Raw genomic sequence first — 23007 nt, 5'->3', positions numbered from 1 at the left:
TCTATGATTAATCCCAAATACTTAGTTTTAGCAACATAAGGAATTTGAACTCCACCTAAAAGAACTCTTGGAGGTCTGCCGTAATCAAATTGTTTCTTAAAAACCATAAAACAGTCTTACTTGCAGAGATCTTCAATTTGTTCAAATTGGCCCACTGCATTAAATCATCTAAAACTGACTGTATTTTTCTTTCCAATATAAGTCTGGAGCGCCCAGAAACTCCAATCACAAGGTCATCAGCATAAGCTATCTTAGCAAACTCTGTACTCTCCTTAACAAGCCACTGATCTAAAACTGCATTCCAAAAGAGAGGTCCCAAAACCGAACCGTGAGGACAGCCTCTCGAGACACTGGCACTATATGACAGATGACGTGCACGCACAGTAATAAATCTGTCCTGAAAGTATGACCTTATAGTGTTAAATATGTAACTATTACACTCTGCAAGCACTAGAGATCGAAGGGCGCTTTCCCACCATACCGAATCAAATGCTCCTTCGAAGTCTATAAAGACCATAAGAACATATTTCTCAGAAGAATCCTTAATGTACTTTAAAAGAGATGTTATGGCGTCCTCTGTAGAGTGCCCCTTCTTAAATCCATGCTGATCAGCAGAACACAGATGCTTATCCTCTAACATCGCAGAAATTCTGGGAGCAAGTAACCTTTCATAAACCTTACCCATGTTCGCCAAGAGAGAAATTGGTCTATATGCTCTCGGATCAGTCCTGGGCTTACCAGGCTTATGCAATATCTTTAGCAGTGCCATCTTCCACGGTCTTGGAAAAGTACCTTCAGTGAAACATTTATTAAACAAATTTAACATAATTTGAGGAAAGTAATCATAAAACTTAATGATTACTTGATTTTCAATTAAGTCCAAACCTGGACATTTCTTAACGTTCAATTTAGCTACTGCTGCACCCAACTCCACCAAACTGAAGAGTTCAGCTTCAGCATCACCTGCTCCTGTAAACTCAGAGTTCATCCGGCGTATCTCCGCTTGTTCGGGTGAATCATCTTGAGGAAGATCCTGAGGAAATAGTCTTCTAACAATCGTTTCCACAGTAGAAAACCAATCCGATGTCTCATCATTATTGTTCAATACAGTGTTGTATATTTCTCCACAAAGCAACTTATTACGAGAAATTTTATACACGAGACCCCAGGGATCTCTGTTACCAACTTCATTAACCAAATTTTGCCAACAAGTTCTCTTGCTCTCAGCAATAGCTTTATGAAAGGCCTTTCTTCTCTCTTTATAGGCATTTTTAAATGATTCCACATCAACACTAGAGAGATGTCTATTTCTTTGGTATACTTTCCTAGCCTGGCATACCTGAGACCTCAGAGAAGACAAAGCAGGAGTCCACCACGGCACAGACAACTTTTTAGTCCTTTTTCTCCTCGTGGAGTGCACACAAGCCTGGAAAATATGATACTGTACATAGTTTACATATTCATAAGCTGTCATATCATTTAAACTCTCTCCAGGTATCTCACAATTATCACTATCGAAAACTGTAGTAAAATAATTTTTAAAATTGTTCCAGTTAACACGGTCCATAGAAAATCTAGACAGATTACTCGTAGCGAAGCTCTTTTCCCTTACTTCGAAACAGAGATCAAATGAAATTGCACGGTGATCACTATTTACTAAACCAGAATTGACTTCCCAATTCAAAATAGAATCGCACATACGAAGAGATGTCACAGTTACGTCAATATTAGACTCTCCATTTACAGTTGAAAAGGTGAACGGCTTATTTGGAAGGTTTTGAACAACAAGATTATGAGATAATAAGAGGTCTTCAAATTGGTTCCCTCTCACATCAGTATATCCACTGTGCCAAAAATGTGATTTTGCATTAAAATCAGCAGTCACAATGAGATTATGGGATGCATATCTTAAACAAATATTTTCCAAATTATGAAGCGCTATCTGAATATTTTCCGATGGAGGACAATACAGTGACACTAGGCAGAAAGAAGAAACTTGTGAAGACACAATAATGCTTGTCATACACGCCGAGCACAAACCCGTGATTGACGTTACAACAAGGTCTTGATTAAAAATCACAATAGCGGATTTTGGAGGAACATCCACAGCTGCTACTATTCTAGTAGAAGAAGGAAAACCCATAATCTTATGGGCTGCCCCTCCCACTTGTGAGGAATAAAATGGCTCCTGTATACAAACAATATCTATACAATGCTCCAAGGCAATCACCCTTATTTCATCAGCAACTGCCCGACAGCGCTGACCATTTATTTGCAAAATGTTTAAATCTCTATGTCCTTGCAAAGCTCCAGAGGTAAAATCAGAGGAGTTATTATCCATGATTGATGCGCATGTTTGCTAATTCCTCTGCTCTCATGTACTCAGGACACTTAATGTCCCTTACGGAGTGATTACAATCTCTGTTTCTTCTCTTACAATTAATACATTGTGGAGGATCCTCCTTGTGAGGGCACTCAGCGAAAACATGACCCCCATTAGCACAGTGACCACAAGAAACAGTCTTGTGTGAACATGACTGTGCACCATGTCCAAAACCCAGACATCTAAAACACTTGTTCACCACCGTGCATTTCCGAAACCTATGTGAACCGAATCCAAGGAAAATTCTTTCATTATGAAACAAGCATTTATATAATCGAGGGCTGAAACCAATGACCCAATTAGTTGCATTAGTTCCAGATCCAGAATTAAATCTGAATGTTACTTCATCTTTTACCTCATCCTGAGTAAATTCATAATCTTTAAAATTTTTATAATATAAATCCTCCAGGATTTCGTCCTTTGTAAACTCCTTGGGCACCCCCGTATACAAGCACTGTTGGATCTGACATTTTAGGCCTCTCGATCGATATACCAACCTCCTTTAAAGCTGAAACATTCCCTATCCTAGTTGCATCTTCTGAGTTTGTGGTTTCTAATAAAACCCCTTTATTCCTCAGGAGACGAATATTTTAAATTTTCATATTCGTATAATCCTTCTTAATTGCGTCTGTCACCGCGTTCCTGACGTCTTGGCTTGAAGCCAAAGCAGAATTCTCTGTTGGTCTAAGTATAACAATGTTTTTAGGGTCCGAAATACCACGAGGACTAACCGAGGACACATGCACAACCTTATCTGCAGCTGCAACACCCATTGCGCGCCTCTCAGTAGCCTCTCTAACAACAGTATCACCATTTAAATTCTCACAAACCAAATTCTGCCTAACAGCATCAGCAAATAATGTATGAGGAGCTGCCCGTTTCTCCATTAGCTGATTAAAATGATTTGCTCGAATTTCTAGTTCAACTGATTTAGCTTTTAATCGCTCATTGTCAATCAATAAAGCTGTTGTGACTGCCTCCAAATCTGCCCACAAACTATGGATGCGATTTGAGGCCAACTTTGTTACTTTGCTTGAATCAGCTGACATTACCTCACCCAAAGCCTTTCGGATTTTGGCTACCGCTGCATACACAGCAGAAGCTTCTATGGACCCACCAAGGTCCAAACCCTCGGTAAATGACGAATCCCGAACCACATCATTTTCACTAGAACTATTTTGATTATCCGTATTAATCGTAGTAGTAATAAGATTAACATCCGTTTCTATTGATAGGGTAGACTCTTCCATCCACACCTGAGGATTTTTATCCTTATCCTTGTCTTTATCTTTGTCCAACCGAGGAGCAAGCACTCTGGGCGTTTTTAGGTGTTTTCGGGTTTTTTTTTTAACTCTAGACATTTTTACATTGTCTGAAGATTTCTTTCTCCTCACCGAATCCACTAACTCTGATCCGGAAGACGAATTCTCTGCTTCAGAATGTCTAGTTAAAGTTTTTCTAAATCTGTATCCATGTTTAAGAGTGTATGTTTTAGTGAAGAAACAAAAGCCATAAATAAATAATCTTATAGCTGGATAGATTTCTCTTCTTCAAAATATCCCGAAAATAATCACACAACTTCAAAATATGTATATTTTGAATTATATTATATTTAATATTATTCAGTACTATGTATTACTGAGATGGCACTAGTTAGTGTTTTCCATCTCCATGGATATTTTTAAACAAAATTTCTCAGGTAGCCATTTTCTCCCATGAAAAGTCTATGGGCTAATGCTAAGTCTATGGAAAATTTCACAACGGTATATATTCCAGTGTTAACTCTATGTATTCCTATGTATAGCATTCAAATAATGAAAGAGAATACTTCACTCGATGATATCAGCACAACCCCACGATTCCGACACCCAAAATTTAACACAACAACTCACCAACTCTTCGTCTTTAAGAAGCACATAATTTTATAGCAGGGGGAGGCTTAAAAAACTTTAAATAATCTTAAGAACAGGAGCACATTTTAACCACACAGTTGCAAACAGTAAGCATAAGAGCAATGTGCAGCTCGTATAATGTTCATTGCAAAGTATTACGCCTTGACGTAATACGGTGAATGAAGTGGCCAAGCATTTCCCATGTTTACAGAATACATTAAAGATGAGTAGGAGTTAGTGAACACGAGACACTTGGCACGTCCTTCAAGAAAAGTGGGAACAACTACCTTGGTGATCAGTCCCCAAGATGATGCATTCTCTGACGAAAGCCAAAGTAGAAAAAAAAAAAACCATTTTTTTTTCCAAATTTGCTTTCTAAAACGTCAGTACGATCAATTTTCCGGAGAATACAATATATAATAGGAGTCTGTTCAACTAAATATTCTGATTATCTATATAAATGATTGAAAACACGTTTCAGAGGTTCGGACACTACCCAAGAAAGAAAAGTCGATCGGCATAAATTTTTTAACCTATCTTGGAAGTGCCGCATGGGAAGATTTTAGAACCAATTTCGCAACCGCTGGTTCTCTCCCTCTGCAGAAACTTCGATATAAATTTAAAATAATAATTGGGATCCGTTTCAGAATTTCAGGATTTATTTAAAATATTCTTAGGGTCATGGACCATTGTATTAGAATTCATATCAATAAGTGAACCCATTTACCTTGTGCATCCTTCTCCCCCTTCCTCAAGAAGTCCTGCTGCACAAATCGAACCTATCTATCATAAAATCAAAATGCAGGTAAATGCTTCTAGAATACTGTATTGCTGTTTATAATCAGTGTGGTACGTTATGTGATAAACGAATGCATCTCACTTAACTGTTTTCTCCTCATGTGACATAATCAATACTGGTTGACAAACAATCAGTTGACTACAGCTGGATATAACGTTCAGTTATTTGATTTGAAGAACCCAACTTCACAGCTATTAATCACCAGTTCCGACGTAGGTACGTTATAGCTGAATGCAGCTCTTGAGTTCAGACTTTGCTCACCTTTTAATTTCCTGTTTTTGATGTTTTTCCCCCTTTCACTGAATAGAGTGCCGCATTAAACGATCGATATGCAATTCAGTCCATTAATGCAGAGATAATGCTGTATATTATAAAAGCATGCAAACAACTGTCATGCTCTTTCACTGTAAATGGCTTTCTGATGAAGAAGTGTGTTTTACGTAAGTAAAGATATAAAACTTCTGAGAAGTATGCAACGTATTAGACAGAGTGAAGAGCATAAAAATAGTTTTGAATAAGAAAACATGAAAACAAAGTTCATTTTTTGCCGAATCGATTAAAATCTGTACAACTGCGAACTTATGGTGCATTCTTTAACAGGTTATTATGAGTGTGCCTTATAACAGAACCTTCAATTATGAGAGACGCAAATTACATAATAGTCTCTCCCGGAAGCTCGGGTTTTTCGTCCAGAAAACCGACCTAAGAAAACACGCAATTTACAGACAATATACACGGAGCAATACGGCCTTAGCTCTTAAAACCCTACTACAACAATAACAGCATGATCATTTTGTTGTCAATACACACGTACAGAAAAACCTAGATTGTTTTTTTTTTTTTTTTTGGTAGTTGTTGGCGCATAGGCTTCTGTGGCTATAATGCAACTCCCAAGGTTTTTGCAGTACTTTGTTCCAAGCCCGAGGCGGGAATCGAACCCGCGACCTTTGGGTTCCCAGGGAGGCACTTTACCCACCCGGCTATCCCGGTCGGCTCTTAGATTGGGTATACGTGAGTGTGTGTTAACCACCAAAGCTGCAAAGGCTGTGACGCATTAACATATTATGCAAATTGCACGGGATAAAACCTTTACAGACGTCTTTGAAACTGTACAGATGGATCAGACCGAAACTGGAATTAATCGGTAAAAGCAATAATAAATAAGCTTTTCCCCGATGAAAACTTCCCCTGATGATGTCCCTGCACACAAAACCATTCGTAAAGAGAATGCCATGTATGCAACCTCAACACAAGCTGAACTAGGGTGCTTCACTTAAAAAGGAAAATGTCAAAAAATGGCCCTGATTGGATCTGATTTAGTATGCCTTTCTAATTAGATACCATAAGCTAAAGCTTTAACGTCTGCTCTTACTATACAACAAATGCCTGCACCAATCGAGGTTCCCCTCAACCTTGGAACGTAGCGCTGATACGCCTCGTTGCCAAGCCTAACAAACCAACAACTAATCCTAGATCCTTAAGGCCTATTCCCGGTTGGCAAACCTTTGGATCGACTTACGGTCCTCCGTATCACCAATCTGTTTCTTTCTAATTATCTGATATCTCCAGCTCAATATGATTTTACCAAGGGCAGGTCATGTGAAAATGCTGCTCTAAAGAAAACCTCGTTTCTCCACTTCAGTACGGTTTCAAAGCTGGTAGCAGCACTGAAGAAGCTCTTCTTATATTAATATCTACTCTTCAAGCAGCCAAGCCAAGTATGCGCTAGCCACCACAGTTGACATTGCTGCACATTTGATCGGCTGTGGTGGCCAAGTATTCTCAAAAGACTCCGTCAAGCCAAATCACCACTCAACCTTTAAAGCTGTATCAAGGAGTACCTGAGACACCGCACTGTCTATGTTATTACCAGGTTCAAATCTGTCACTGGCGAGGTCTCCCGAGGCTGTCCTGGGGGCCTTACTTTTGATCCATCGTCCTGGAGGAGTTTCATGGGATGGACTTGGGGATGACTCAACCCCTTGCGTTTGCTGACGATTTGGTTTTGGTGGTGCATGGTGAAACAAGAGCTGATCTAGAGGAGCGCGGAAATTGCGCACTAACTAAGCTCCAGGATTGGGCGGCCAATCACCGACTAAATGTCTCGGGAGAGAAAACAAAATATATATTGCTCCAACAACGAAGACCACCAGTTATCAAAATTGACAACACCTCCATAAGTTTATACCCAGAAATCAAATATTTAGGAATCGTCTTAGACATGAAGCTAAATTTCTATCCTCACTTCAAATATATGTCAGAGAAAATAAAAAAAAATACTCGGCCATGATCATCCGAATAAGCCGTGCAGACTGGGGCCATAAGCGCCGGGCTCTGGCCCTCATCTATAATGCCATATTTGTCCCAATAGTTTGTTATGGAGCCGCTGTATGGTGTACTAGGGCATCCCTCGACTGAAATCGCCGTAAACTAGACTCCATACAGCGTTCTATGCTCCTTGCCGAAAGTCAGATATGAAGTTTTCTGAGCAATGCAGACAGGCTGCCAGGGCAGGTCATGGGGTTTTGTCAATGATATAAAGCAATTTTGTTAGCAGGGAAAAGGAGGTGATTGTCCCTCTGTATAAGGCAATGGTCAGGCCGCGCCTTGAGTACTGCGTACAGGTCTGGAGGCCTCATTTTAGGAAGGATGTAGATTTGCTTGAGCGTGTACAGAGAAGGGCAACAAGATTGGTGATGGGAATGAAGGGATCCTCTTACCAAGAAAGGCTTAAGTTCTGCAAATTGCAGTAGCTGGAGACTAGGCACCTGCGCGGTTTTCTAAATTTGAATTTATGCCACCTAAGGTGGCATAAATTCAAATTTAGAAAAGACAGATGTAGAATAGATGTGAGGAAATTTGCAATATCCCTTTAGCCAGCGGGTGGTTAATTGCTGGGACAAACTTCCATCTGTCGTTGTGGAAGTTGATAGCTTAAATAAATTTAAGGAGGAACTGGATAGTCATTTGGAGGGAATGGTGTGATGTTTTTTTTTTTTTTTTTGGCTGATGCTGCCTAAGCTCATACTACTACTACTACAAGGGCGTGCGTACAGTAAGCACCCCAGCTCTACAGGTGCTAGCTGGATTTATACCCCTACACCTAGAGGTAAAATAAGAAGAGTATTGTATCAACGGTTGAAGAAGAGTATTCGCACCGAAACAGCAGGTATCACTCTTAACCTTGATAACAACCCCAAACAGGAAAGGAAGAGAATCTCTGAAATTATGTGCAGCACCTGGCAAGAGACATGGGACACCACCAATAAAGGATTAATAACCAAAAAGTTCATTCCTGCTGTGAACCTAATCAGTCCAAAACCTCCTCCCTGATACTTATTAGGCTTCCATACTACATTTCTATTGACAGGCCACCGACCCTTTAAAGGGAAACTAACATCCCTAGGCATAGAAAAAGATCCACTGTGTCACACCTGGGATGAAGAAACGTGGGATCACATAATGTATGATTGCCATGAATATGACGCGTTCCAGCCATGGTTTGCCACTAAAATCCAAGATAATCCCAGGCATTGTGAGCACCTGATTATAATGGACGAGCAGGATTATGCTGCCTTTAATGAGTTTGCACAGTCTGTCTTCACTGCTAGACGGGTTAAACACCCAAACATCACCCATTGAAGATCAAAATAAGAATCATCCTGAATATGTCAGTCCTCTCAGGGAGAAAAAGAAACAAACTCCTTCCTTGGTTCGTCCCAGGAGTGACACAACCACCAGCACAGCTCAGCTGCTCCCATTAGACCTCCCTAGCTCCGCTCCCTTGCGTGGTCCTTTGCCTCCATTCCTCGGGCGAGGGGAGGAGGTTACCCCTGGTCTATTTTCCCCTTGCCGCCCCTCTTTTTCACTCTGGTTAGGCATGGGCCTGCTCCACTGACTTGGAGTCATCTTCTCTATGGACCCTGTATCCCTATCTCTCCCTTCAGTCTCCCTCCCCTTCTCTAACTCACGCGCCTCCGTAGCCAGGTGGGAAGGAGCAGCAGTACGTAGCACACGCTACTTGATTAGACTGGGGTTCGAGCCCGTCACCACCAAATACGGAGGATGCAGAAAGGTCAGGGAATGACCACCGCATATCCCGGAGCAATATGGCCTTAGTTGCTAATGCTCCTAAAAATCAAATAACAAACAAACAAACATCTCTAACTTACTACTAGCGTCTGAATCAACTCCAAATTGCTTGAGCCCTACACCCAAAAACTTTATAACATCAAATCGCCCAACTAGTACTCCTTTTGTTTTGGCTGACCCCTATCTATAGCGTTTTTTTTTCTTTCTTTCATTTTAGGTCCTTACCACTGAAATCTCAGGAAATTGGGTGGCAGAACCTGCCAGAGTAAATAACTATGATACTGATGAGCTTGGTCTGCCTCCACGGGACAGAGTGGGACAACGTTAGGTCCCATTATGGGCCCAGCTGCTAAATGACCAGAGGAACCACAATACACGACACTACACATATCCAAAACTATACACTTTTAAACCTCTGGCATTGACAGTGTTCTGTTTCACACCCGCAATGTATAGCACGCGGATATGGGGAAATCCCTGGTGCCGTTTAACACTAACACACTCTACACTCTATGCTGGCATTTTTGTACCAGGCATCAGCGGCGTATGTCGCGATTAGTAAGAAGGCTGCTTTATAATGAAGCATCATCGTTCTCTGTTTCAGTCCCCAGTCTCTTCGGGAAATTCTTATTAAGGCAGTGCAGTTTTTTATTTTTCTTCTTAGCTAGTTTAGGTGCGATCTGAAGGATAAGCGGGTATCCAAGATGACGCTCAGGTATTTGAGCTCTGTGCTGAACCTTATGGTTCTAGTGCCTGTTTTAATTTGGGGTGGTCTGCGGGTGTTCTGTGTTCCCTTTAAGAGTATAGAGTTGGTCTTCGTCAGTGAGATTTGTAGCAAATGTGTGTAGCCCAGTATTGGAGAATTTTCAGAGCGCGGTTTGCCAGTATTGCCAGTTGTGCCCTGGAGTTAGCTTCTATTGTCAGGACGAGGTCGTCCGCAAAGGCTTGTGAGCGGACCATTTCCCGATAATTGTTTAGAAACCGGTCCATGAGGAGGTTCCACCTTGTTGGTCCAAGTAATGACCCCTGTGGGCACCCTCTGTATATTTTTCTCTCTAAGTCTTTGTAGAGAGTTTTTATCTTGATTGCTCTGTCGGTGAGGTAGCTTTTAAGCACATTGAAGAGGTTGCCAGGAACCCCTGCCTCCCGAAGCCGACCCAGGACGCTTGGCCACCATAGGGTGTCGAACGCCCAGGCAAAATCAATTGAGATAGCTAGTACATATTTTATCTCAGATTCCTGTGCTTGGGCAATTAGGCTTTGGAGTGCATCAACTGTGGATCGACCTGGTTTGAATCCGTACTGGTTTGTTGAGGGTAGGTTTGCCTGTTGGTAGTGGTGATTTATTCTGGATAACCGTAGTCGTTCGAAAAGTTTACTTAGTACTGTGAGAAGTTTGATCGGCCTGTAGGAAGATGGTTGTTCTGGTGGTTTGTTTGGATTCTTATTTATTAGTTTAACGTTGGCCGTTTTTCAATATTGCGGGGATGCTCCCACTGTCAGGTTAAAGAGTTGGAGCAGGAGTTCAGATTTTACTTCTACGACTTTTTTTTTGTTTGTTGATTTCCGGCTCCAGGAGGTGCAAACCTCGGTAATATATCCAGCTGACCTTTGAATTTTCCCAAACTGCTAGCCTCTATTACCCATACAGGTAACGTATTCCAGGAATTTATAACTCACCGACTAAAATAAAACGTCCTGCAATCTAGGGTAAATATGTCCCCCGTAACTTGAAGTTATGGCCATTTATAACTGTGAAAATTTCGTCTTCATTAATTTTATTTATGCCTCTCAGAGACTTAAACACGGGAATGAAGTCTCTTCTAATGTGTCTAGTTTCCAAGCTCTGCGGCCCACATATTCGAAGTCTTTCTTCATATGGACGCTCTTTTTCCGAACTCACCAGCCGAGTTACCTGTCTTTGGACCCTTTCAAGACGCACAGTGTTTTTCTTTAGGTGCGGTCTCCATACTTGAACACCGTATTCCAAGTGTGGTCTCTCAATAGCCTTATATAATGGAATCATGCCGTCCTTACCTCTACTGGGAATTGTTCTGTAAATCATCAATTGCACACCATCGGCCTTCCTTGCAACCTGTCTACAATTCTCGGAGAACTGCATGTCTGACCGTATCGTAACACCCAAGTCCCTTTCCTCCACTACTGGCCTTAGTTCATCTCCACCAAGTGTATAAATTATTTTGAGGTTACTGTTCCCCAGGTGTAATATCATACGCTTTGCTGGATTCTAGCATAGCTGCCATTTTTCTGACCCTCCCTGAAGGGTCACCCTGAAGAAGCTCTGTTTGATGGTGATCATTAACTACTCTAGATATCTTTACATCATCCGCAAATTTAGACATCACCCCCCTCTATCCCTTCATCGATGCCATTTATGAAAATTAAAAACAATAGTGGTCGTAATACTGATTCTTGGGAACCCCACTTCTTACATCAACCCAATCTGAGGAATAACCACTTATCACAGCCCTCTGTCTAATGCCCTGAAGCCATCTAACTATCCATCTAAAGATGTTCCCTGTGATTCCAACCTCCTCTAGATTGCTGAAATCCAAATAAACAATATCGAAATTATTCCCTAAATCCAGCTCTTGAGTGACCCTGTCAAAACAGCTAATTAGGTTAGTTAAACATGAATTTTACATTTATAAAACCATACTGAGTATCTTTCTGAATTCGATTTCTATGTAAATGATCCTACTGTCTACATTTCTCGGAATCAACAATCTTGCTGTCTAGAATCCACCCTTGATCATTGTCTGCATGATTTTTCCTGCCACTGAAGTTAGGAGTTAAACTAACCGGCTGGTTATTCCCACTTCACTCTTAGAACCACCCTTATGTATTGGAGATATATTTTTTTTTTTTTTTTACTTATATACATAGATACAAACACTTTTTATTTATAATCATCGCATTCTGTGTAAGAAACTGCTTTAATTATACAGCTTCACTTGCAAGCAATTAAACGCAATAAAAGATATACTATGTATGTATAATACATCCATGCTGGAGAGTGTAATAAGGAAGTGTTCTGCGTATTATATTGAGGTAAACTTCTCTTATTATTTTACAACTATGTATGTATGCGTATGGACTTCTTTTGGGTGGCACCTAGACGATTAGTCTAACTCCACCTTGGAAAATCTGTGTTGAAAAAGTAACAATGTCTACAGCGATCAACACCGGGTCAATCACTGCCTAGTGCCCATTTCTAAGCATGAGGAGTGCTTGGTTCTATTATCTAATGCTGCTGCACTAACATGTCGTCCAGTGGAAGGAGTGCAATACCAAAGACCAGGCGCCCTCAGGCTGCCCAACCCAAGGGGAAAAATAAATAAATAAAAAGAAAAATATTATAATATATATATATATATAAATAAATAAAAAAAGAAATAAAGAAATAAAAAAGAAAAATATTATAAATAAATAAAAAAATCAATGTAAAAATTATGTGTAATTAATACCATTATATAAATTCAATATTATTACTAAATCAAGAAAACAATATTTAGTTTCCAAGTTAACAGCTTTGACCAAGTAAGGTAGAAATATAACTTCATGAATACATCAGTCTACTGTCCGCTTCTAGAATTAGCAAACAAGGTACGTCTTCTTTTAAACACCTTCTTAGAAAAATATTGGAATGCTGCAAAGTTCTTAGCATCTTGAATTAAAATATTGAGGTTGTCAATCCTAATGCGTTGACTGCTGTTAAATAGTTCTTTGGCTGAATTCGTCATAAGCCAGGCAATAAAGCAGAACATGCCTCCAATCTTCTACTGCCCTACAAACACACAAATCAGGTTCAAGTCCAAATTTACACAATTTATCCCCCGGGACCAGTAATTAAATATGACGTTGTCATTGAAGGATAAAATCATCCCATAACTTTCTTATTTACAGCAAAAGTTGCATCTTCAATGAACTCCCTGGTAGTGAGTCCTGTTTCACTGGATTGCCATCTGTATTCCATTTCTCAGTGAATTTTGTCCAAAGATTAATTTTCTCCTACCGAATGGCCGGATTATTTACATTGTCGAGGATTTGAATTGCCAAACCTTTCTTTACATTAGAAATGATGCCTCGGTATGCCACATAAAGGCAAATCGGAATATAACCTGAGATCACTTGTAATGCATTTGTTGATGTTGTTCTACAGCGTCTGTGTGTTGTCAATATCATCTTTTTCTGCAATGATAAATGTTTGGCCTTCACTGTGACGTGAGTAACCCTAGGAAACCATATGGCAGCCGCATATACTACAATTGGCAAAAATATAGCCTTATAACAGTGCCAAAGTTTTGTGCTTTATACCCCATTCAGCTCTGGAGAGCCTAATCACATTGGCAGTAAACTTCTAAATATTTTCAGCTAAGTTCTTTACGTGGGGGTTAAAGAAAGTGTATCATCAATTAAGAGATAAAGATATTTATTTTGTGAAACATAAGGAATTTGGGCATTGTTGATATGAAGTTTAGGAGGTTTGTTTTAATCCAGTTTATTATTGAAAATCATAATTTTAGTTTTCGTCTCAGAAATTTTTAATTTGTTGATTCTATACCATTTCAGCAAATCATCCAGTCTTTCTTTCCGACGTGTTTCTAGCAAAAGCATTGACATGCCTGGTATTCATAGCTCTAAATCGTCAGCATATGCTATTTTATTGCAAATTTGACTTCCTCTTAGTAACCATTGGTCTAAAACAGAATTCCAGAGGACACGCCCAAGAACCGAGTCTTTTGGGCATCCTCTAGAAATGAATTTTGAAAACACCAAACGTTGTCAGATGACTTTTATCTGTCTATTTGAAAAATAAGATCTAATAACCTGATATAGTAAATCATCACATTCTGTCTCTCGAAGTAAACTGAGGGCGCTCTCCCACCAGAGTGTATCGAAAGCATCCTCAAAGTCGATAAAAATGACCTAACCATAATGTATTTCTTGTCTGTTGTTTTATATAGACCTTCTGCAACCTAGGCGCTAACAATCTCTCATAAAGCTTTCCAATATTTCCTAGAAGGGATATAGGACGATTTGCCTTGGGATCCGTTGCCAATTTTACGGGCCTACTGAGCATCTTTAACAACACAATCTTCAAAAAAATTGGAAAAGTCCCCCCTAATAGACATTTCTTGAATATATTCAACAATATATGTGGAAAATGTAGGTGAAATCTTTTGACTGCCGCATTTTTAACTCCTATAAGGAGTGCCTTGAGAAGATTCACATGCAAAATTTTCCAAAGCAAGGATGGGTTTCCAGAAGAGCAAACCTCACGTTCGCGTCAGCAAATTTGTAGCTAATCAAAACACAACAAGCAACATACAGTCTGATCATAACCCCATCATTCTCTCTGTGCAAATAGAAATGCCCATCACTTCTGGCAGGAGGAAAGTCACAGCCAAAACTATTACAGCACCCAAATACCTCGATCCTGAAAGGTGTGTATATGCACCCCAGGCAATTCCATGGGATGTCCTTGAGGAATGCGACCCTGAACTCGGAATTGACTTAATGACAAGATGGATAGCCACTGTCTCTCTCTATGCTGCAACAAAGAAGCTAACTATTACAGAGCATTCAAGGGCCTGGTGGAGTTCAAAAGGCTCTGAAAGCTTCCACGTCAAACAGAACATGCACAAGCGGTAGAAAAACTCAGGCTCACCCTCGGACAGAACTGCATTCTCCCGAGCTAGAGCTCTTTTTATTAAAAACAAGAGGGAGGCAATAAAACTTCACCTAGAGGCTACCATAAATAAAGGGAAGCCCTCCCATAGAAGCAAATCAGAGGACACCATCCACTCACTCAATCTGAGCAGTTGGCTCGATGACATAACTAGGTTTGCGGCTCAGCCAGAATCCACTACACCAGTGGAATTACCAATCAATCCGATTTCAACCAACCCCTTAAATTCAGTTCAACTCACCAAATATCAACTGATTGATGCAATAAATAGTTTAGCACCTACGGCCGCATCCGGCGCAGACGGGATTCCTCAGTTTATGCTGAAATGCCTGAGTACATTTATTGTTGATCCCATTCTGTCGTTATTCAACAAAATCCTTCTTCAAAAATTCTTCCCTCCTATATGGCACTTCTATCTAGTAAGACCGCTGCCAAAAATACGCTCTGCTTCTCAGCCTAGTCACTTCCGTCCTATTTCTTCTGCATCAAGCCTATTAAAGATATTTGAGAAATCTCTTCTGAAAACGTTAACCACCCAAATAATGCAGATCAGCCACCGCAGATCCACTATGCCACCCAGTCAAGATACACAGCTACAAATCTAGTCACCACCACTACCAAGATCTTCGAGGCATTTGAGCACGGTTCGGAAATCACTGTCACTTCTATCGACGTCCAGGCAGCATTTGATTCCGTATCCGTTCACGCATTGGTAAGGCTATTACGTGAATACTACCTCATTGGCGGAGATGTGCTCTGGTTCATTCACACAGAAAACAGGACTATTATTGTTAGCGATACCAATCGGCGCTACACCAGAACTATTACAGCTGGAGTCCCACAAGGTGGGGTCCTCTCTGGTATTTTGTTCTTAGCTGTTCTTCTGACTTTCGTGACGGGCCGAACTGATATTATCACCTTCGCTGATGATATAAAGCTGTTCACTGCTATCAACCCCGGAGACACTGCTGACCACACAAATGTCTTAATCGTACAGAAAATCCAAAACCTCGAGGCCTTCCTCTCCGGGTTCGGCCTTCACATCAATCCTGAGAAGTCGAAACAGTTGACTTTCTCGCTCAAACCAAACCCAATATAAGAGGATCCACGATTTCTGCTGTTCAGCAACACACCGATCTGGGCGTTATTTTTGACCAGAAGCTCTCCTTTCTACCACACATAGACCACCTGCAAAAAAAATTCTGTCGACTCCGGGAATGCTTAAGCAACAACTTATGCATGTCCATGACCAGGCCATTGGGTGCATGGATATTAAGACATATGTCTATCCGGTCATTCTTTATGGAGCAGAAGTCTGGACCTCAACTGCCGCAACGCATCTAAGACGGATTTTTGCAGGCGGATTTTGGCTATTGAAGTGGGCCATATGGAAATTCTTGCTTCCCCCTGCATGAAGGACCAGCCAGATGGCAGCATCTCTAAACACCAGACGTCTTCCTGCCATTATCCATGAGAGAAGACTCGTCTTTTCTGTAAAAATGATGGTTGGCATTATTTCGGACCCAGACTTCTGGGCTAACTGCAGTTGGAGGATTCCCGTCCCAAGCCTTCGGACCAATCCAGTCCTTCAGGCCACCCCAAACCGGTTAAAGTTATCCGATCGATTCTTACCCGTGCAAATGTTGCAGTACATATACTCCTTGGATGGCGACCTCTACAAGTTCGCATTGGATAAAAAATACAGGCAGAACTTACTCCATCGACTTCCTTCTCAGGACCACGTCACAGGATATTAGAACCTGCTCCCCAGGACCTGTCCATCACACCCATGGATCCCTCAACTACATTGTTCCAACTTTCTGCTCCTGCTCAGATGACTCCAGCACTGTAAAAGGACTGCTCCCTGGAGAATAATTTAACTTGATAACCTGCTGTTGTGTACATATGTTCATATGTAAATTTTTCATTTGCTTTCCTACATTTGTATAATTAGTAATAATATTATTTTTTCACCTATCTCATCCTTGTGTATTAGCCTTTACTGTAATATTTATTAGCCTTTGTAACCTTGTATTAGCCTTTACTGTAAACTGGCTTTTAGCCGTGAAGAGTATTGCGTACGCCATGTGCGTTTTGTATGCAATAAAGATTTCTTCTTCAAACAATCAGCTGTTGACAATTTCATGAACGGCTGGCTGACCAGAGGTAAACGTGTGGGGTCCACTTGTCAAATTTGCACCCCTATAGCTTTTGTTGTTCAGGAATGGCGTCAGCATGTGCTGCGTTTTAAAAGAGTTCACGGCGCGGGTAAAGTACATGCTTGGAATGAAGCACTCAACGTTTGTTCAACTACCGACTAATAAATAAATAAGATATTTTTGTAAGGTTCACCGTTACACGCAAGTACCACGACTCTACAATACCTTTCATGGCATCATGCCAGGGGTTAACAAGCGGCAGAGATAACTTCGCAGGGAGTATAAAGATTAAATTGTAGCCAGATTATGGATATAGAAAAAAAAAAAGAAAAAAAAAAGAAAAAAAAAAAGAAAAAAAAAAGTTCTTATAGTAGATAATATTGACTTGAAGGAAAAGTAATACAAAATATAAATAACTAAAATAATACAAATTGCCATAACAAAAGATAGTTTCCTTGAGTCTGGTTTTCTGTGAGATTCTTGCCAAGCCATAACGATCTGAGTTCAGTTGGTTGTTTTGGAGACCACGAGCAGATCTAGGATAAGCTGTCTATACTTGTTGTCATCTATTATTTTAAACAAGTTAGTATCCAGGGATTGGACTAGATGGAGCTTCTGTTAAGGGAGGAACCGATCTTTAAAATGTAACCTCGAAGGAAGAGCAAGAAGCTTGGGAGTGGAGCGGAGAGCTGGCTGGGGGATCCGACAACACACGGTGTCCCAAATTTTGGGCGCTGAGGCTCTTCCTGCAATCATTTTTACAGTTAAGATGAGTCTTCTCTTGTGCATTAATGCTGAAAACCTGGTTACATTCAGCGCTTTGGCCATCGGTGTTGTGTGCTGCTGTGGTGAGAAATGACACGTCCATGTTGCCCACTTCAAGCGCCAGTATTCTGCGGCTTTTAATAATTTGATTGTGGTGTTTGTAGAGGAGCCCCACATCTCTACTTCGTGCAGTACACCTTCGAAAAATCATCATCTCGAAAATTTCGAAGAATAGCTCATTAAAATAAAAATAAACTCATTGCCACACAAGGCAACCATAGGAACTGACGCAATACCTCTTTTTAGTCTTAGAATTGCTTCTTATTTCATCGGCAGAGAGCCCACCCACCTCTACAACAAAGTACTCAAACAGGCACAGGTGCCTGCAAGCTGATTGACTTACAGAGTCATGGCAGTTCCAAAAAAAGCCTTATGCGAAAACACCAGCGGAATTTAGGCCTATATCAATAGCCTCTCCTTTCCTGAAATGCCTCAAGAAGTGCATCTATAACGATGTTGCACTAGCAATAGCAACGATGTTGCACTTGCGCATAGACCGATCATACCCATTATGCCATGCCAAATAGATCTACTATTTTACCTGCTACTGTCCTTATCGCAGAAAATAATTCATGCCTAGAATGAAAATGAAGATCTTCACACCATATTTTTGGATATGAAATCTGCATTCGATTCAGTACAAATCATACCCCTCCTTACCTTACTTAATAGATTCTACGGGATATCGGACAATATACTCGCACCCCATAAAGTCTGCTGTCTAGGAGAATGCTCCACTTTACTTGTAATAAGAGTACAGTCTGTAAAAGCGCAGATGTAGGCATCCTACAAGGTGGTTCCCTCTCTGCCCTGTTATTCGCTGCAATAATCGGCCACTTAGAGATAAAGTTCCAGCGTTCTTATCATATACTGATGATAGTGTGTGTTACTTGCCATGCCAACGCCAGGTCGTTGATCCCCAAACAAGACAAGCTGCCTCAGAAACTGTAAACAACTACCTTATTACATTCTGTCAGTATGCAAATTTTTTTTGGCCTACAAGTTAATCCAGAAAAGTCAAGCTGTATAATATTTTCTCCAAGTCGGATGACGTCCGCTGATACCTTACTTCCGGAATTAGCAGGAAAGGCTCTGACTCCCACTGGAAGTGTAAAATTCCTAGGAGTAATCCTTGATGCGAACCTCAAATATAAACAACAAATCCAAGCTCAGTACTCCAAAGACTTGGGAGCCTTCTGGGCAATGAAAATATATCTGTGCAGAACTCACAATAAAAAACATAATCAGGAAACACATCGAAATGTACTTCTCTAGCGTTCTCTCCTATGCCGTGGAAATTTGATCTGCCGCACCTTCCACCACCCGTAAGAAACTATGGGGTCTAGAATTCTGGGTGCTGAAATGGGCCAAATTGTGATCTCACCAGATCTACACGACATCCAAATCTGCACTCTGCTCCAACGTGCAAAACGCGCTCACAGTCCACAGAGAACGTGTGAGAAAAATAAAGACATTCCTTCATCTGTGTTTATTGAAGCATGATTACTTGAACATCTCGAACACGGTCGGTTGGCGTTTGCCAGGAAGACACCTTCACGGTACTCCCTCTTTATGTTCAAGGCTCTAGAGGTTACAAAATTTCAAGAGACACTTCCCAAAATGTGACTTTGGACACTAAACTCGCTCAACATAGACACTGACCTATGGTGAATTGACAAATCATATCGAGATGACATCTTGGGCTATCTTACTGTGTGTAAAGGACAGGTGTGGAAGTGCTGGTCCTAGCATGCTGATGTCATTTTATGCTATGCTTAATTTGTAGTCTTACGTGTTTTAATTACGATTATTTTTATATTCTCATATTTTTTTTCTAATGGTCATTTTTTAGCTGAACTTTGTATTTCTGTGCTTGGTCGCATGTATAGTTAACGATTTTCCTCTGGTCATCTGTGTAAGGAATCACTAATGCATACTGTTTAACTTATTAAAGATTATTATTATTATTATTATTATTATTATTCTAATGTTAGTGTCATTTGCTTTTTCACAGTTATAGTAATGTGCGCCTCCCCCGATGCAATTCGAGAAATTCTTCTGGCAGCTGAAGAACTTGGAATGGTGAAAAGTGGAGATTACGTTTTCTTCAGTATCGAATTATTTACAAGGTAAAATAATTTATCTGTATTATTATTTTTTAATTGAATTAAAAACAGAAATAAGCCAAACATTGAGGAAAAAAAAGCTTTATGTGCTTCATACATATAATCTTTTAAACATTTCGAAATGAATGCCGAAATCAATGCATAAATTACATAAATTACTATACAATACTTCAATATAATACTATATAATATATAATAATTCTTCAGCAGTCATATAGGCAAAAATTGGGCATTCATTAAACGTTACAATACATAGACAACAGAGAATACCTAATCTGTGACCAGAAGAGATATCAGGTGTACTCTTGAATCACTCAGAACTGAGGCTGACTGAAGTTCAGTATATAGGGAGAGAAAATACAATTAATAACAGAATATTGTGGTCTGTACTCTTAGGCTGACGCTCCCAGCGCGATCTTTCCGCATCGCTTACTTTCTTTCTAACGGGCAACTTTAGCAAATACGACTAGGTTTTCCCCCGGTCTACACGCCACCTTTCTGCTGACGCGCCATGACGCTATTAAGAGCAAATTAACTGACCTCGGAATGACTAACGACCAACTCTGTAGGTTCGGACTTCCGGAGACGTGCGACCACTTCAAGTACACCTATTAACTGTACGAGGTCTTACGATGCAACTTGATGACAATTCTCCTCTATCCCCCGAAGAATCAAGAACAATACCTCCTTGACTCAGAGGATGACTACATGGCCTTCTCCAGGTTCGCAAAAAACCTCTTTTTACGACGCACACAGTTTACACCCACTTAGCAGACTTCACCAACTTGACTAACTAAGGAAATGACTGCTCCACCGACTTAGGACAATTCACCGACCATAACGAACCACAGCTTGCTGCTCAACCTTCTTCAAATGGCAACCAATATCATGCTACCCAGCATGTTATTTTTGTCCTGAAGGAGAGAACTCGATCAGGCAAAATGGGGGATGTCTACCTGTGGGATGTCTTCCTCTCTCCTTCCCCATATTTATATCTGCGCCCCCTTCTGTTCATGACTCCTTACCCCACACATTCCTGTTATTTATTATTATTATTATTTTTATCTCTGTCAGGAAGCTCGGGAGACCCTGGAAGAGACCAACCAGAGTTTTTGGGACTGTGTTCATATTGTGCATAGTGCTGGGGGAAAGATGCCTCCGCTGGTTTCCCACATCTGCGCCATATGAACTCTTTGGAGATAAACAGTATCACTGTGAAAGCCAGAAATTTTTTTTTGTGTTGTAAATGAAGTATTGTGCTGGGTTCTGTTGGGTGTCCTGGCTTTTGGCCGCAGGGCCATGGTAGTACCCCACGTTGCCCGCACACACCACTAGGAGCTAGCCAGGCTGCCCATAATTTTCTGGCTAGTCTCCTCCAGGTCGCCTGAGCTTCCTGGAAAGAGACCAAGTAAAAAAAAAAAAAGGGTACAGGGGGTGCAAGATGTACCAGAGAGGGTAAAGGAAAGGAGGTATACACAGAACGACGGAGGATGTAAGGGAAGGCATCCTCCGTAGGTTGGGTGGGAATTCTCCCACCTAGGCGGAAGTGGAAGAAGAAGGCCCTCGAGAGGGTGGGAAAACAATCACGTATCAAGAGAGACACGGATGAAACAATTCAAGTGACATGAATGTCAAGTTCAGTAGCTAGAAGTGGTCACAATCTAGGTGAAGATGTTCAGTATATGAGAAAAGGATGTTGATCAATGTGCATCAGTTCCAGGACGTTGTACCAGTGACCTTCTTCTGGTGAAGAGATCATGGGCGATGGCAGAGAAAGCGTGGTACTGGTCTTCCTTATTGATCAGAAAATGTTCAATTCCCCGAGGCAAGGCATGTATTTTTGATATGAGCAACGTTCGCAGGTCCTCGTAGAGCGGGCAAACATAGAAGTTTTTGCGACTTCCTAGCTACATCCCAGTGGTTAGTGGCAGGCAACGTTTGCATAGTATCAATTCAGACTTCCGAGATAACCGTTTAGTGGAAGGCGCCTCCTAAAAGTAGTTTTGTAATTTTCTATAATTTGGTATGGCATTTGTCAACTTTTTCACATTATACTGAATGCTTATTTATTTATTTTTTTCGCCTTATGAAATACTATAATAAGCTTTCTGTAATGCTGCTATTACATCCGCAATAAAAGGAAATAAAAATATTATCATAATATCATTTGAAGTTTTTAAATTTTATGCTAAAAAGCAATCCGACCGGATTGAGTTATTTTTGTTTATTTATTATTTTAATATGGACCGACAAGAAAGCCGCCGTAAATGTTAACTTCGTTGTAGAATATATAAATATGCCTCTTACTATGAGCTTTCCTGTTACCCGAGCGACCGATAAAAAAAAAAATATATATATATATATATATATATTCCAATTTAAATATGACAGATATTCACCATGCATATTATGCGGCATTAATGTTATACATTATTATAATACTGTATATCATACAACGTAAACATTTTTTTTTCATTATTATAATTTTTGAATAACAAGTATAATATATTTCTAGCCAAAAAAATTGCACTGAAAAAAATAACAAGGTACGCTGCCTTTTGTTTTGGAAGATAGAAAAGATAGTGATCTTCCAAAATAGCCAATAAAAAAATTGCTAAATTTAGTCATAAAATTAAAGCTATTAATTCGAAGGTAAAATAAAAGTATCAAATGTATTTAAATGCCTACCTTATTTAACTGCTAAAAGCAATACTTGCATGTTGATTTGTACTCGGAATCAGAGGGTTTAATTAACGATGGCATTCAGCATGTACTGGAATGATTTAATTTGCTGAGAACATCCAGTGGCATAACAAATGGCTTAAGGAAGGCATAGTCAGTATTAAAACTAAGATTTACGATCGTGAACACATACCAGAACCGAGGGGAAGAAATTAACTGAGTAGTGGTTACAGGTTTTCTATGTTATTTCTAAGGCAGTGTATTTGCAACAACTGGTGTACTTGCACTGTTAAATATTAATGTATACTCGTATTCTGTCAGTGTACTGCCAAAGAA

General features: G+C 40.2%; 1 protein-coding gene across 3 annotated transcripts in view; it reads left to right on the top strand.

The window, feature by feature from the left end:
• LOC150088279 (atrial natriuretic peptide receptor 1) overlaps positions 1-23007 on the top strand; it is a 1689763-nt gene that overhangs the window by 36694 nt on the left and 1630062 nt on the right. For all 3 annotated transcript variants that reach the window (XM_090369441.1, XM_090369442.1, XM_090369440.1), the window contains exon 2: positions 19878-19992. In XM_090369441.1, coding sequence (XP_090225567.1) covers positions 19878-19992 — 115 coding nt within the window. The remainder of the gene's footprint in view (positions 1-19877; positions 19993-23007) is intronic.

This window comes from Mastigoproctus giganteus, chromosome 3 (assembly GCF_048544385.1).
Source record: "Mastigoproctus giganteus isolate SK-2022 chromosome 3, ASM4854438v1, whole genome shotgun sequence".
NCBI lineage: Eukaryota > Metazoa > Arthropoda > Arachnida > Uropygi > Thelyphonidae > Mastigoproctus > Mastigoproctus giganteus.
The sequence above is the reverse complement of the archived record's forward strand: the minus strand, read 5'-3'. Positions and strand labels throughout refer to the sequence as shown.